At 42.8% G+C, this 17,803-nt stretch overlaps 1 protein-coding gene across 1 annotated transcript in view; it reads left to right on the forward strand.

Annotated features, from left to right (window-relative positions):
• LOC139552773 (CMP-N-acetylneuraminate-beta-galactosamide-alpha-2,3-sialyltransferase 1-like) overlaps positions 1 to 16,825 on the forward strand; it is a 20,401-nt gene extending 3,576 nt beyond the window's left edge. The window contains exons 3-7 of the mRNA XM_071364808.1: positions 6,075 to 6,268; positions 8,123 to 8,305; positions 8,414 to 8,459; positions 11,810 to 11,929; positions 12,405 to 16,825. Coding sequence (XP_071220909.1) covers positions 6,075 to 6,268; positions 8,123 to 8,305; positions 8,414 to 8,459; positions 11,810 to 11,929; positions 12,405 to 12,572 — 711 coding nt within the window. The 3' untranslated portion in view covers positions 12,573 to 16,825. The remainder of the gene's footprint in view (positions 1 to 6,074; positions 6,269 to 8,122; positions 8,306 to 8,413; positions 8,460 to 11,809; positions 11,930 to 12,404) is intronic.
• Positions 16,826 to 17,803: the final 978 nt, after the last annotated feature.

Here is a 17,803-nt window from a genome sequence, read left to right on the forward strand (position 1 = left end):
TTTTGGGGGTGTTGCAAGTGTTTAATTTGACCTTTCATTTAACTTGGCAAGTCAGTTAAGAACAAATTCTTACTTACTATGACAGCCTAGGAACAGTGGGTTAACTGCCTTGTTCAGGGGCAGAACAACAGATTTTTACCTTGTCAGCTCGGGGATTTGATCTTGCAACCTCTCAGTTACTGGGCCAGCGCTTTAACCACTAACCTACCTGCCGCCCCAAGTGTGAAACTGAATGAATGAGAGGTTGTAAGGCTTTTTAAATGATGACCTCATGAAAGCAGCAGAAAACTGGAGTGGTTACCATGTATATATTTTAAAACACTACATATTTAATAGGCTACAAATCATTTACCATTTGTATTTTATATTTATACCTTTGCTTATTGATCTGGTCACTAACATACCTACAGCATTGCACCAAATTCTTCTTTCAAAAACATATCATCTTTGCTTCAGAACCAAAAAGTTGCGTGTCTTGACTGTTGACCAATGACCAGTCATCAGCATTGGCGTGCAAAAGTGGGCACACATATCCAGATTAGTGACTAGAAAGAGCTTGTTAATTTTTCTCCGGATTTCTTGGCAAAAACGGAGTAGCCTACCTACATCCTTAAAACCTTTTACTACAGTGAAATCAGGGTCACACAGAGCATTTCTTGGTAGTCTTAAACAATTTTAGTTGAGAAAACTTTCCACTGGAAATGCGGAAGGCCGACATAGGCGGAAGCGGTGGATTGAGACACAGTATCTGTGGGGATTTTTTATTATGGGGATTTTTTATTATGTTACTTAGATTGATACACGGGTGTGTGTATCATCCCCCCCCCCCCTGCAGTTCAATTACCAAATTGTCCCTCTAGTGGCTGCATGGGTGGAATGTTATTAATATTTTTTCATAATTTCACAATTAATAAACATATATTTTTTAACCGCTGAAAATTTGGTCTTGGCTTTTTCTTTGCAACTCTGCCTAGAAGGCCAGCATCCCGGAGTCGCCTCATCACTGTTGACGTTGAGACTGGTGTTTTACGGGTACTATTTAATGAAGCTGCCAGTTGAGGACTCTGTTTCTAAAACTAGACACTCTAATGCACTTGTCCTTTTGCTCAGTTGTGCACCGGGGCCTCCCACTCCTATTTCTATTCTGGTTAGAGCCAGTTTGCGCTGTTCTATGAAGGAAGTAGTACACGGTGTTGAACGAGATCTTCAGTTTCTTGACAATTTCTCGCATGGAACAGCCTTCATTTCTCAGAACAAGAATAGACTGACGAGATCAGAAGAAAGAACTTTGTTTCTGGCCATTTTGAGCCTGTAATTTTTCCAATGATCAATTAGCCTTTTAAAATGATAAACTTGGATTAGCTAACACCACGTGCCATTGGAACACAGGAGTGATGGTTGCTGATAATGGGCCTCTGTACGCCTATGTAGATATTCCATAAAAAAATCTGCCGTTTCCAGCTACAATAATAATTTACAACATGAACAATGTCTACACTGTATTTCTGATCAATTTGATGTTATTTTAATGGATAACAAATATGCTTTTCTTTCAAAAACAAGGACATTTCTAAGTGACCACAAACTTTTGAACGGTAGTGTGTATGTTCAGTAGGTAGAGTTATTAAAGTAGATAGATGATAACAACAGAAAGTAGCAGAGGTGTAAAAGAGAGGGGGGGGCAATGCAAATATTCTGGGTAGCCATTTGATTAGACGTTCAGGAGTCTTATGGCTTGGAAGCCTCTTGGACCTAGACTTGGCGCTTCGGTACCGCTTGCCGTGCTGTAGCAGAGAAAATAGTCTATGACTAGGGCCTTCCTCTGACACTGCCTGGTATAGAGGTCCTGGATGGCAGGAAGCTTGGCCCCAGTGATGTACTGGGCCGTACGCACCACCCTCTGTAGTGCCTTGCGGTCAGAGGCCGAGCATTTGCCATACCAGGCAGTGATGCAACCAGTCAGGATGCTCTCGATGGTGCAGCTGTAGAACCTTTTAAGGATCTGAGGACCCATGTCAAATCTGAGGGGGAATAGGTTTTGTCGTGCACTCTTCACAACTCTCTTGGTGTGCTTGGACCATGTTAGTTTGTTGGTGATGTGAACAACAAGGAACGTGAAGCTCTCAACCTGCTCCACTACAGCGCCATCGATGAGAATGGGGGCGTGCTCGGTCCTCTTTTTCCTGTAGTCCACAATCATCTCCTTTGACTTGATCACGTTGAGGGAGAGGTTGTTGTCCTGGCACCACACAGCCAGGTGTCCTCCCTATAGGCTGTCTCGTTGTTGTCGGTGATCAGGCCTACCACTGTCGTGTCATCGGCAAACTTAATGATGGTGTTGGTGTAGTGCCTGGCCGTGCAGTCATGAGTGAAGGAGGGAACTGAGCACGCACCCCTGAGGGGCCCCTGTGTTGAGGATCAGCATGGCACCTGGGGGCGGCCCGTCAGGAAGTCCAGGATCCAGTTGCAGAGGGAGGTGTTTAGTCCCAGGGTCCTTAGCTTATTGATGAGCTTTGAGGGCACTATGGTGTTGAACGCTGAGCTGTAGTCAATGAATAGCATTCTCACATAGGTGTTCCATTTGTCCAGGTGAGAAATGGCAGTGTGGAGTGCAATAGAGATTGCATCATCTGTGGATCTGTTAGGGCAGTATGTAAATTGGAGTGGGTCTTGGGTTTCTGGGATAATGGTGTTGATGTGAGCCATTACCAGCCTTTCAAAGCACTTCATTGCTACAAACGTGAGTGCTACGGGTTGGTAGTCATTTAGGAAAGTTACCTTAGTGTTCTTGGGCACAGGCACTATGGTGGTCTGCTTAAAACATGTTGGTATTACAGACTCGGACAGGGAGAGGTTGAAAATGTCAGTGAAGACACTTGCTAGTCCTGGTAATCCGTCTGGCCCTGCGGCCTTGTGAATGTTGACCTGTTTAAAGGTCTTACTCACATCGGCTGCGGAGAGTGTGATCACACAGTCTTCCGGAACAGCTGGTGCTCTCATGCATGTTTCAGTGTTATTTGCCTCGATGCGAGCATAGAAGTAGTTTAGCTCATCTGGTAGGCTCGTGTTACTGGGCAGCTCTCGGCTGTGCTTCCCATTGTAGTCTGTAATAGATTGCAAGCCTTGCCACATCCGACGAGTGTCAGAGCCAGTGTAGTATGATTTGATCTTAGTCCAGCATTGACGCTTTGCCTGTTTAATGGTTCGTTGGAGGGCATAGCGGGATTTCTTATAAGCTTCCGGGTTAGAGTCCCGCTCCTTGAAAGTGGCAGCTCTTGCCTTTAACTCAGTGCGGATATTGCCTGTAATCCATGGTTTCTTGTTGGGATATGTACGTACGGTCAATGTGGGGACAACGTCATCGATGCACTTATTGATGAAGCCAATGACTGATGTGGTGTACTCCTCAATGACATCGGAGGAATCCCGGAACATATTCCAGTCTGTGCTAGCAAAACAGTCCTGTAGCTTAGCATATGCTTCACCTGACCACTTTTTTATTGATTGAGTCACTGTTGCGTCCTGCTTTAATTTTTGCTTGTAAGCAGTAATCAGGAGGATAGAATTATAGGCAGATTTGCCAAATGGAGGGCGAGGGAGAACTTTGTATGCGTCTCTGTGTGTGGAGTAAAGGTGTCCAGAGTTGTTATCCCTCTGGTTGCACATTTAACATGCTGATAGAAATTTGGTTAGACAAATTTAAGTTTCCCTGCATTAAAGTCCCTTGCCGCTAGGAGCGCCGCCTCTGGGTCAGCGTTTTCCTGTTTGCTTATGCCGGAATACAGTGTGGTCTTAGTGCCAGCTTCAGTCTGTGGTGGTATGTAGACAGCTACGAAAAATACAGATGAAAACTCTCTAGGTAGATAGTGTGGTCTACAGCTTATCATGAAATACTCTACCTCAGGCGAGCAAAACCTTGAGACTTCCTAAGATATCGTGCACCAGCTGTTATTTACAAAAATACATAGTCCGCGGCCCCTTGTCTTACCAGAAGCCTCTGTTCTGTCCTGCCGATACAGCGTATAACCAGCCAGCTGTATGTTGATAATGTCGTCGTTCTGCCACGACTCCGTAAGATATTAGTTTTGAATGTCCCGTTGGTGGTTAATCTTCAGCGTAGGTCATCGATTTTATTTTCCAAAAATTGCACGTTTGCTAGCAGAATGGAAGGCAGTGGGGGTTTATTCGATTGCCTACGAATTCTCAGATGGCAGCCCTCCGGCCCCTTTTTCTCCGCCTTCTCTTCACACAAATGACGGGGATCTGGGCCTGTTCCCGGGAAAGCAGTATGTCATTCAAGTCGGGCTCATCGGACTTGTTAAAGGAAAAAAGGATTCTGCCAGTTCGCGGTGAGTAATCGCAGTTCTGATGTCCAGAATATATTTTCGGTCATCAGAGACGGTAGCAGCAACATTATGTACAAAATAAGTAAAAAGATAAGTTACAAACAAGGCAAAAAAACAAACAAAAACACAATCGGTTAGGGACACGTAAAACATCAGCCTTCTTCTCCGTCACCACCTTAGACATCTTAGTATGAAGGTAGTGATGTGCCAGCAAAAATAAGGGGTTAAATATGTGTTCAAAAAAACTCAAACATTTCCTGAGCTTTCTTATATCTGCTAGATATAGGACAGACACGTCAACATTTTTTTCCGCCTGATTTATTTATTGACTGTCTTTTTTGCTTTTTATGAATGCGTTATTCAATGTGCTTCTATAGTAAAGGCCAAATGCAATATTTTATCAAATAATTTTAACAAATTGAGCATTAAGACAGTAACTGAATCCCAGAGCCGGCAAAGTAGAAAAATCTGCTGTTCTGCCCTTGAGCAACGCAGTAAATCCTCCAAAACAACTGCTCCCTGGGCTCAATGTGACATTATATCTCAAGTTGATATTGACTGTTAACATAAATTACGTTCAGTTCAAAATGTAGGTGTAAATTGTATTTATTTTTGTATCTTGCGTTTTGAAAATGCATCACTGTTTATGGCTGTAATGACACTGGTAGAATCAACGTTGTTGAACCAATGTGGAATAGACGTTGAATTTACGTTTGTGCCCAGTGGGAGGCTATATTTGCGTAGCGAGTGTGCACGTGTGCATGCGCGGAGGTCACACACTTTTTAAGGATTACGGGTCAAATAGTTTGAAAACCACTGGGTTAGCGAATAGATTTCTGATTTGATGTTCAGCTACAAGATCGGGTGCAGCGCAAATGTCAAATTGTATGGAGAGAGGATTGACATCAATAAAAATGCAGTTCCAAAACATTGCAAGTTTATTAGCAATGGGGCATTAAGCAACAATTACTAGCATAGACTCTACTGGTCATTTGGTATGCAAAATGGCTTGAAATGTATCCTTTACTTATGAAACTTGTATTTGGAATTTGTTGTTAAAATTAATTATTACATAATCAAAATGTGTTGTAGACAAAATAATGAAAAGGCCTGTCTGATTGTTTTTGACTTGACTTGAGACCTTTGACCTTTGACTTGAGACCTTTGACTCGACTTGTCCTTAGAATGCACGTCTTGGACATGACTCGAGACTCGACCCGTTCTACTTGGGACTCAACTTGAGATTTGGACCTTGTTACTTGAGACTTACTCGTGACTTGAATAATATTGACTTGGTCCCACCTCTGGCAATCGAGGAACAACCATAAACTTCCATCAAATTGCACACAGAAACGACCTGTTCTTCTGACTCTGGGGAAGTTTGCCAAAATCTCACACTATCCCTTTAAGAATCTCCAAAAGTTTACTGTAGTTACATTTTTGTATATGAGGGAGTTTTATTCAGAATTAACTATTTTATTTGATGTTTAGGCTGCAATATAAGCATGGTCACTGACAACTGATTAACGGTTTGCTATAGTAGTCATCAATAACCTCAGTGTAAAGAGCAGGTGGCTCTGGAGTCTTACCTTTAGTGTGTGGGTTTCCTCAGATGTTATGGTGTGTCATTTGCATTAGGCTGCTTTTAGTGTCAGCCTGTCCATTGTCGTGTATTTATTGTGTGTTCATTGTTGTTTTATGTATTGCCTGGTGCAATTAAATAACCAGAAATTGCAGAAAGACCGTAACAAAGCCAACTTCAGCGAGGTGGTGGAGAAGTTGTTCCAGGTCATCCCTGATGCTGACCTTTACATGGACGCGGGCCCTGAGCGCTGTAGGACCTGTGCTGTGGTGGGGAACTCTGGGAACCTCAAGGGCTCCCACTACGGAGCCCTGATCGACACCAGTGATGTCATCATAAGGTAAGCCAACTGAGAGAGTGTGGTTGATCGAGGGCACACTTGCCACAAAGCCTGTTTCAGCATGGGCAGTGCAACACAGCCTGTTTTAGCATGGGCAGTGCAACACAGCCTGTTTTAGCATGGGCAGTGCAACACAGCCTGTTTTAGCATGGGCAGTGCAACACAGCCTGTTTTAGCATGGGCAGTGCAACACAGCCTGTTTTAGCATGGGCAGTGCAACACAGCCTGTTTCAGCATGGGCAATGCAACACAGCCTGTTTTAGCATGGGCAGTGCAACACAGCCTGTTTTAGCATGGGCAGTGCAACACAGCCTGTTTTAGCATGGGCAGTGCAACACAGCCTGTTTTAGCATGGGCAGTGCAACACAGCCTGTTTTAGCATGGGCAGTGCAACACAGCCTGTTTTAGCATGGGCAGTGCAACACAGCCTGTTTTAGCATGGGCAATGCAACACAGCCTGTTTTAGCATGGGCAGTGCAACACAGCCTGTTTTAGCATGGGCAGTGCAACACAGCCTGTTTTAGCATGGGCAGTGCAACACAGCCTGTTTTAGCATGGGCAATGCAACACAGCCTGTTTTTGCATGGGCAGTGCAACACAGCCTGTTTTAGCATGGGCAATGCAACACAGCCTGTTTTAGCATGGGCAATGCAACACAGCCTGTTTTAGCATGGGCAATGCAACACAGCCTGTTTTAGCATGGGCAATGCAACACAGCCTGTTTTAGCATGGGCAATGCAACACAGCCTGTTTTAGCATGGGCAATGCAACACAGCCTGTTTTAGCATGGGCAGTGCAACACAGCCTGTTTTAGCATGGGCAGTGCAACACAGCCTGTTTCAGCATGGGCAGTGCAACACAGACTGTTTCAGCATGGGCAGTGCAACACAGACTGTTTCAGCATGGGCAGTGCAACACAGCCTGTTTTAGCATGGGCAATGCAACACAGCCTGTTTTAGCATGGGCAATGCAACACAGCCTGTTTTAGCATGGGCAATGCAACACAGCCTGTTTTAGCATGGGCAGTGCAACACAGCCTGTTTTAGCATGGGCAGTGCAACACAGCCTGTTTCAGCATGGGCAGTGCAACACAGACTGTTTTAGCATGGGCAGTGCAACACAGCCTGTTTTAGCATGGGCAGTGCAACACAGCCTGTTTTAGCATGGGCAGTGCAACACAGCCTGTTTCAGCATGGGCAGTGCAACACAGCCTGTTTTAGCATGGGCAATGCGACACAGCCTGTTTTAGCATGGGCAGTGCAACACAGCCTGTTTTAGCATGGGCAATGCAATTGAGGACTTTCACCATTTTCAAGTAGTCAACTGGGTGGGACTTCCAATATGTTAAGGAAGGATCAAAGAATTCCAAGGAATTAAGGGCTATGTCCCATTTATCCCTCCTACCTCAAAGTGTGCACTTGTTCACTTGCACATGGTTGTTCAATGCTTTTACATTTGTGGGAAGTAGTGAACAAGTCCACACTCCAGGAAGAAAGTAACAAAAATGTGGCAGTTAATCACTAACCTTGGCTTTATACCTGTTCAGTCAACACTCCAGGTGGTATTATATGCACCCTTTCAGTTTGTTTACCAAGTAGAATAAGAAGAAATCAACGATTTGAACATATATATAGCCCTCAATGGCCCTGCCCACGGTGTCACAGAATACAGTATGGCAAAGATGTGCCTTTATCCAACTTAATGATTTAATGTCCTCTATGTATGCCTGTTTTGGTTTGGTTTGGTGTGTTCATTTTTTATCTTAGCGGTATGAATGACTATGTGTTTTGAATTAAAGTGTTTTGGAATATGGCAGTCATGATATGGATCTCGGCTATTTACTGTGTTATCCAGAATGAACAAGGCTCGTACCTCTGGCTATGAGCGGGATGTCGGCAGCCGCACCACACATCACATCATATACCCAGAGAGCGCCATAGATCTGGACAACACCACTAGTCTCGTGTTTTTCCCTTTCAAGACTCTGGACCTTCAGTGGCTACCCGGTGCCATTACCACTGGATCTCACATCACTTTGTGAGTAACCGTTCTCCTTTGATTAGTCCATCAGTCTGTTACACCATGCATTTTTCAACGATTACATAGCAACTCTGGATAAGATGAAGGTCTCATTTTATTCAACAGCTCATATTTACGTCTTAGACCGAAGATAAAGGCCAACAAAGATTTGGTGAGTCACATTGTTGATCGTGATCATTTATTATGGTTCTAATACATCTACAGTCAATGATAAATGCATGATATTTTTATGTCTTGGATAGTAGGTAATTGAGGATGTTTGTTAGTTAGGTATGGGCTAATCTCGGTTAACCCTAAAATCGTGCGTAATTTGGTCAGATGCTCGATAACACATTTGCGAAGTCTCGTAAACGGAAACTCTCAGCCCTTTCTGATAATTTCACTTGTGTTTATCATCCGTGTTTTGCACACGCAATGCAGTGAAAGAGTGTCAACATGGAATTGTGCAGAGTATGTTTACATGCACACAATTCTACCATTATTGTGAATACTGAGATTAAATATGCTAAATAGGTTTTGTATATTTTCAGCCAGTAGTTTTGAAAGTAGAGCTCACGAGGTAAAACGGCTCCCTGAAAATTGTACACAACTTCCTATGATACACTGTATGTTCATTTTTTTTTTTTTACAATATGTTACCAATTTGTAAGTACTTAAGATCCCGTTCAATATCTTTAATATAATAGTTCAATTAAAAAGTTTACTTGCTTTACCAGAATAACATTGTCTCTTACGATCCAGTTTATGTGGAGATGTCTGATAATCAGGCCAACTTGATGAAACTTAGATAAATTCAGAAAATCACCAATGAAAATAAATCTTCTATCACAGCGACCATATTGTAGCGATCCTCGCTATATGGGTCATTTTACAATTCCCACCAAGTGGGTTATTGGTGCAATGTGTAATGTGTTTGCCTTTCATGGAAGCAACCTGGGTTTGCTTCCCTGCCTCACTGTTTGCTACATTGGTGTCAGAAGGGGAATGGTGAGGCCATTGGGAACACATGGTCTGAATAAGGTGGCTGAGTCATCGAAGCACAGGGACATTCCTTCCTGTTCGGAGGGTGCAGTGTAGCAATACTATATGCTACAATTCCCACCAAGTGGGTTAACCCTATTGGGGCGATGCCTAAGGGTTTTATGTCTAGGGTGCTTTGCTTTTCATGCCAGCGCTCGGGGCCTATTAATTTTCATTCTGAGTGGGGGGGGGACCTTTGCGCCATGTTCGTTTTATGAAAATGCTATAGGAGAAGAGGCCCATCATTACCAATGTAGGATCTTCATTTGATTTCATTTCACTTAGATTTTATTTATTTTGATTTAACCTTTATTTAATCAGGCAAGTCAATTAAGAACAAATAATTATTTACAATGACGGCTCAGCAAGAGACAAAAGGCCTCCTGTAGGGGTACGCGCAATGCCGTTGCGGTATACACAAATAAAAATGTGATCATTTTCAAATAGTCCATTTATACATTTGGGTGAGTTTTTTTTCGCCAGTGACTAGATCAATAAAAAAGTGGTCAGATGAAGCATATGCTAAGCTACAGGACTGTTTGGCTAGCACAGAATGGAATATGTTCCAGGATTCCTCCAATGGCATTGAGGAGTACATCACATCGGTCATTGGCTTCATCAATAAGTGCATCGATGACGTTGTCCCCACATTGACCATACGTACATACCCCAACCAGAAGCCATGGATTACAGGCAGCATCCGCACTGAGCTAAAGGCTAGAGCTGCCGCTTTCCAAGGAGTGGGACGCTAACCCGGAAGCTTAAAAGAAATCACGCGATGCCCTCCGATGAATCATCAAACAGGCAAAGCGTCAATACAGGACTAAGATCGAGTCGTACTACACCGGCTCTGACGCTCGTTGGATGTGGCAGGGCCTGCAAACCATTACAGAATACAAAGGGAAGCACAGCCAAGAGCTGCCCAGTGACAAGAGCCTACCGGATGAGCTAAACTACTTCTATGCTCGCTTCGAGGCAAATAATACTGAAACATGCATGAGAGCATCAGCTGTTCCGGAAGACAGTGTGATAACGCTCTCCGCAGCTGATGTGAGTAAGACCTTTAGACAGGTCAACATTCACAAGGCCGCAGGGCCAGACGGATTACCAGGACATGTACTACGGGCATGCGCTGACCAACTAGCAAGTGTCTTCACTAACATTTTCAACTTCTCCCTGTCCGAGTCTGTCATACTAACATGTTTTAAGCAGACCACCATAGTGCCTGTGCCCAAGAACACCAAGGTAACCTGCCTAAATGACTACCGACCCGTAGCACTCAAGTCTGTAGCCATGAAGTGCTTTGAAAGGATGGTCATGGCTCTCATCAACACCATCATCCCAGAAACCCAAGACCCACTCCAATTTGCATACCGCCCCAACAGATCCACAGATGATGCAATCTCTATTGCACTCCACACTGCTCTTTCCCACCTGGACAAATGGAACACCTATGTGAGAATGCTATTCATTGATTACAGCTCAGCGTTCAACACAATAGTGCCCTCAAAGCTCATCAATAAGCTAAGGATCCTGGAACTAAACACCTCCTTCTGCAACTGGATCCTGGACTTCCTGACGGGGTGCCCCCAGGTGGTAAGGGTAGGTAACAACACATCCGCCATGCCGATCCTCAACACAGGGGTCCACCAGGGGTGCGTGCTCAGCCCCCTCCTGTACTCCCTGTTCACTCATGACTGCACGGCCAGGCACGACTCCAACACCATCATTCTATTTGCCGATGACACAACAGTGGTAGGCCTGATCACTAGCAACGATGAGACAGCCTACAGGGAGGAGGTCAGAGACTTGGCCGTGTGGTGCCAGGACAACAAGCTCTCCCTCAACGTGATCAAGACAAAGAAGATGATTGTGGACTACAGGAAAAAGAAGACCGAGCACGCCCCATTCTCATCGACATGGCTGCATTGGAGCAGGTTGAGACCAAGTTCCTTGTTGTCCACATCACCAACAAACTTACATGGTCCAAGCACACCAAGACAGTCGTGAAGTGGGCACGACAAAACCTATTCCCCCTCAGGAGACTGAACAGATTTGGCATGGGTCCTCAGATCCTCAAAAGGTTCTACACCTGCACCATCGAGGGTATCCTGACTGGTTGCATCACTGCCTGGTATGGCAACTGCTCGGCCTCCGACCGCAAGGCACTACAGAGGGTAGTGCGATTGGCCCAGTACATCACTGGGGCCAAGCTTCCTGCCATCCAGGATCTCTATTCCAGGCGGTGTCAGAGGAAGGCCCTAAAAATTGTCAAAGACTCCAGCCAATCCTAGACTATTCTCTCTGCTACCACACGGCAAGCGGTACCGAAGCGCCAAGTCTATGTCCAAGAGGCTTCTAAACAGCTTCTACCCCCCAAGACATAAGACTCCTGAACATCTACTCAAATGGCTACCCAGACTATTTGCATTGCATTTTCTAATTAAATCATGCTGTTTATGTATAAAATATTCCATGCAGGTATTGGTTCTGAATCCTGTGTTCATGAAATATGTTCATGAAGTCTGGCTTGACTATTACGGCAAATACCCCTCCACCGGATTCATGGCTTTGATATTAGCCCTACACATTTGTGATGAGGTAAGACGTTATACACATCAAGTTCAAGTTGTGTCATATGCGCAGGATACACATGGTGTACACAGTCCAATGAAATGCTTACTAGCAGGTTCCCTCTCGATAATGAAACAACAATAAGAAATAAGTAAAAATTAAGCTCAATTGAACAAAATAAACATTTTCATAAGTATAAATACAGGAAGACACTCAATAATTTACAGTACAATATTTACACGAGTGTCGGGGAAAGAGTATTTGGAGAGCAAAGTGTTTAAATTGTGCAGTGTTTAGCAATACCAAAACATGCTCTGCTAGGAATGGTACTTTCTCAGCTCACTGCAAGACAGATTGTATGCTACACCACGCAATGCATATATAACACTAACACCCAAATCAGGTAGGCCTATAGGCAGCACAATATATCAGATTGCCATACATACAACTTCTGTAAACACTGTTATTAAACTAATTCTCTAAACACTTCATTCCAATGCAGGTGAATGTGTATGGATTTGGGAAAGACAGAAATGGGAACTGGCACCACTACTGGGAAACACTAACCAATAAAAAGCTCAAGACTGGACCACACCCTGGAGACTATGAGTACAATGTCACTAGAAAGCTCTCGGAAATACACAAACTTGAGATATATAAGGGATGGTGATAATCATTCATCCAGATTATTAACGGGATTTGCTTCAGAAGTCCCATTTTTTAAAATATTGAACAATTTATTTCTGACTTAGTCTGTCGAGCACTACATTACATCTTAGAAACACCATTCACACTTTTAAAACGTGTAGATCGGTCTGTATAAACTTGCTTTTGATAACATTTATACTTTTAAAACTTTTTGACCTTTTAAAAAAACAATTCTACTTTTTGGGGGATTTCTTCAAAATTCCAAAGCTACCATTGTTAAAAACTCCCATGACTTCTAACATTCTAATCACAATAATGTAACACAAATCAGCTAAATTGAGAGCTTTACCAACAAGTTAGATAAAAATGTAGGCTGCTTCTCTGCTATTCAAATCTGGAATCAGATTCGAAATATCTTCCACCAATCATACTATACAGCTCTTTTAAGCCCGGTTCAGATACAACAGCCAAAATAAGGAAAGACGAGAAGAGACGAAACTAGCCAATTGTAGAATTTTGTGTTGTGGGTACAAAATGGTTTTGTTACAGATTAATGCTATGTAAATGCTTGAGTTGAATAGTACTAGTCACTGGTCATTTTTCACACCTGTCCAGTAACCTCTTTACATACCACACAGAGGAGTGATTTATTAATTGCTCATTATCTTTCGGGCACTAAAGCCTAGCCGGGTGGAAACATAGTTTCCTCTGGTTAGGCTTTAAAGATCCCATGTCTCCTCTATTTTAGACATACAGTGCATTCAGAAATTATTCAGACCCCTTGACTTTTTCCACATTTTGTTATGTTAGTCTTATTCTAAAATGGATTAAATCGTTTTTTCCCCCTCACCAATCTACACACAATACCCTATAATGACAAAGCAAAAACAGGTTTTTAGAAATTTAAAAACTGAAATATCACATGTACAGAAGTATTCAGACCCTTTACTCAGTACTTTGTTGAAGCACCTTTGACAGTGATTACAGCTTCGCGTCTTCTTGGGTATGACTTTATAAGCTTGATACACCTGTATTTGGGGAGTTTCTCCCATTCTTCTCTGCATATCCTCTCAAGTTCTGCCAGGTTGGATGGGGAGTATCGCTGCACGGCTATTTTCAGGTCTCTCCAGAGATGTTAGATTGGCTTCAAGTCCGGGCTCTGGCTGGGCCACTCAAGGACATTCAGAGACTTGTCCCAAAATCACTCCTGCGTTGTCTTGGCTGTGTGCTTAGGGTCGTTGTCCTGTTGGAAGGTGAACCTTCACCCCAGTCTGAGGAGCAGGCTATCATCAAGGATCTCTGTACTTTGCTCCGTTCATCTTTCCCTCAATCCTAGCTCGTCTCCAAGTCCCCACATCTTGATGCTACCACCACCATGCTTCACCGTAGGGATGGTTCCAGGTTTCCTCCAGACGTGACGCTTGGCATTCAGTCTAAAGAGTTCAATCTTGGTCTCATCAGACGGTCTGAGAGTCCTTTAGGTGCCTTTTGGCAAACTCCAAGCGGGCTGTCTAGGGCCTTTTACTGAGGAGTGGCTTCCATCTGGCCTCTCTACCATAAAGGCCTGATTGGTGGAGTGCTGCAGAGATGGTTGTCCTTCTAGAAGGTTCTCCCATCTCCACAGAGGTCACCTCTCTGACCAAGGCCATTCTCCCCCGATTTCTCAGTTTGGCCGGGCGGCCAGCTCTAGGTAGAAACTTTGTGGTTCCAATCTTCTTCCATTTAAGAATGATGGAGGCCACTGTGTTCTTGGGGACCTTCAATGATGCAGACATTTTTTGTACCCTTCCCCAGATCTGTCTCGGAGCTCTACGGACAATTCCTTCGACCTCATGGCTTGGTTTTTGCTTTGACATGCACTGTCAACTGTGGGACCTTATATAGACAGGTGTGTGCCTTTCCAAAATCATGCCCAATCAATTGAATTTACCACAGGTGGACTCCAATCAAGTTGTAGAAACATCTCAAGGATGATCAATGGAAACAGGATGCACCGGAGCTCAATTTCAAGTCTCATAGCAAAAGGTCTGAATACTTATGTAAATAAGGTAGTTCTGTTTTCAATTTGCCAAAATGTCTAAAAACCTGTTTTCACTTTGTCATTATGGGATATTGAGTGTAGATTGATTAGGGAAGAAATTAGGTCTGAATACTTTCAGAATCCACTGTATAGTCTGTGAGAATTGGTTAGAACCTGTTCTCATTTGTATTATTTTTCTAAGGAAATGGAGACAATTATCTTCATCTGTTTTGTAAGTTTGCCTCCCCCTTGGAGGGGTAAGCAGCTCTTTGTGTAGATTACGTATATAAAAGGACTGTGTGATTGTAAAATCTTTGAGACCCTCTCCGGTATGTCCTGAGAGAGCCTGTCCGGTATGTCCTGAGAGTTCCTTGCTGGTATGTCCTGAGAGTTCCTGTACGGTATGTCCTGAGAGTTCCTTTTCGGTATATTATGGTGGAAATTGCAAGATATGTTATAATAATTTTATTGCATCAAATAGTTGTTTTATGCAACAGAATAAGGGGTTGTTAGAACGCTCATCTGTGTGTGTTCTACTGAGGATGGGCCTCTGGGAGATAACACTGACAGGAGATTTACAATGTCTTTTGGGTGATAAAACCTGAAGAGACCGCATTCCAGAGCATGAGTTAATGTTTCTGTTCTATATGGTACCAGGGAGAGATGATCCCAGGGCCAGACCCTGGTCTCTACACAAAGATAACTGCTTTTACAGCAGATACTGTCTGCTGTGAATTATAGGTATCTTTCATACAAATCTTAACCTTGTGACCCATTGGGCTCATTGGGCTCTCAACGAATCATCTGAGGGTGATTCGTCAACCAGCCATCGTTATCGTAGCGCACTCAATCGATTCACTTTATATCTGTGCGTTGTATTGACCTACTCCCTTATTATTAAGTGAATAAATATTTAGTGTAAGTATAACTCTGACTTGTGTGATAAGTTTGTCTCTTCTCATTTGATAGTAAAGAAATGAACCACCACAATATCATGAGAATTCCTTTCCTGAGAGTTACTCTCCGGGTTCATCCTGAGAGAGTGATCTTCCTTGCAATTGCTCAAATAAACTTCTTATTTCTTATAAATGAGTTCTGCCTGATTCCTCAAACAAGTTTTCCTCAACAGTGTTGTAGAACAGCTGACTAAAGACATGGCATTCAGATCAAAAAGATGGCCGAGACCGTTTCCACGTTAATGGTGCATCTTTAGAGTTAAGTGAAGGAAACTTTGAAACAAGGTTTATCAAGCAAGTGTCATAAAATACATGCACCAAAAACAGGACACACCATGTGACTTGTCAGATAATTATCAGCTAGCTAGGATAACTAAATGCAACAAAAATGGCTAGCTATGTATCTGTTTGGCTAGCTAGCTAGGATAACTAAATGCAACAAAAATGACTAGCTATGTATCTGTTTGGCTAGCTAGCTAGGATAACTAAATGCAACAAAAATGGCTAGCTATGTATCTGTTTGGCTAGCTAGCTAGCGGCTTGGCTTAAGACAGAACGTCAGCGCACAGTTCTCTGATTGAATAAACGGCCCCATCTCGTCCCAAGCATTTGGCTAAGATGTGACATGCTGAATCTTGGAAACTCCAGCAGCCGACATGAGACGTTCTAAAACTAGACCGTTCAGATCAAGCATACTTCGTTAAAAAAATACATAAAACCATCTCGTCTCGGCTGTTGTATCTGAACCAGGCTTTAGATACCCCCCCCAAAAAACGATAGAAATGCAAGGAAGGCTTTATCGTTGGGCTTTTTACAGAAATGTTTGTCGATCTCTATGGAGATCTCTGTGGTAACTTGTATCTGTACAGCATGAACGCTCTCTCCTAAATTACTCGATGCAAAAGGGTTTTATTGTCTATTTACATTGGTTTCATCCCCCACACAGGCTGTGACACCTTGTGGAGATGTGGCCTGGGTAATCAGGTTACTGTAAACTTAGTATCGTTTGATTGGTCAATGGTGGTTGGTTTTGGTTTGAAAATGTTACACCTTCAGATGTTATAAATGGAATGAAGGTCTGTTGTTCTCTCTCTTATCCTGTATGACATTTTCTTATTGTCTAGGCATCTGACCTAGTAGGCATCTCTTTGTTCATGCTTTGTCTTGTAAATTTACCTTGGGATTTATCCCCTCAAATTATGTTTTATTAATGTCAGTATTGCCTTGTAACTTAAGCTTTATACCTTGTATGGGAATCCATTCATTTGACAAAGTTATTAAATAACACTTGCTTTGAAATGAGCTTCTCATGACCCTTTCTTGATCTTAGTCAGCTAAACACATAATATTTGATTACACATCGTTTTACTATAATGTTAAATTGAGTCAGATATACTTTGTAAAATACTTAGTTAACATATTCATTACATTGTCTTATTATAGGTAGCATGAAGTGTATATATAATATACACAGATCCAACCCCACTACACAGTTCTACAGCCCTGTCAAATCCCTGGAGGAATTGTGGGAGGTAATACAGGGAGACAGCAAGGATTTCTTTACAAAAGTATAATGCAGTCAATGGCTTTATTTCAGCAGAGATGCTGATTTCATTTCCTCCTCACTTTTGGGTCATTGCTATGGGTGAGAATAGGAGAAGTACACTCTCGAGTCTCTAAGGGTGGAAGTATATATGTGGTCAGTTAATAATACAACATAACATGTTTAACTGAAAATAAACATACAAATACTTAACATACATAACCTGTTGCTGCTTATGACTCAGTCAGGGCTGTGGACTGGAGATAGATGACTGCTCTCATCCATTTACTCCTGAACCTGAATGAACTTAGGCTCTGGCAAAGTGCAACTTTGCAGGTTTAGAGAAGGGCCACCTGCACATTTTCTGCAGTTATCTTGTCTCCTGATAAGGTGTGCTTAGATAGCAGATGATAAAACACAGGGCGGTGGCCAGGTTCAGAGAGTTTTAGTGAGTTTAGAAAGAGGCTGGGTGTAATTAAGTGAGTCTGTTCTTCCCCTTCTCTTTCCCTGTACTTCAGACTCATGCCCCTTGTAAAACATGTCAAACATTCTATATACCAGGTTCACATAGGGTTTTTCAGTATATTTCTCTTCAGGAGAACTTACAAGTGTTCAACCAAAATTCAGACAATAGACACTTCAGTAAATTAAATGTTTGTGGCCTTTTAAAGTGCATCCTTTCTAACCATGACGAACCTACTAAACCCAAATAGGAAAACTCCACACAATAAATC

Source organism: Salvelinus alpinus, chromosome 24 (genome assembly GCF_045679555.1).
Source record: "Salvelinus alpinus chromosome 24, SLU_Salpinus.1, whole genome shotgun sequence".
Lineage (NCBI taxonomy): Eukaryota > Metazoa > Chordata > Actinopteri > Salmoniformes > Salmonidae > Salvelinus > Salvelinus alpinus.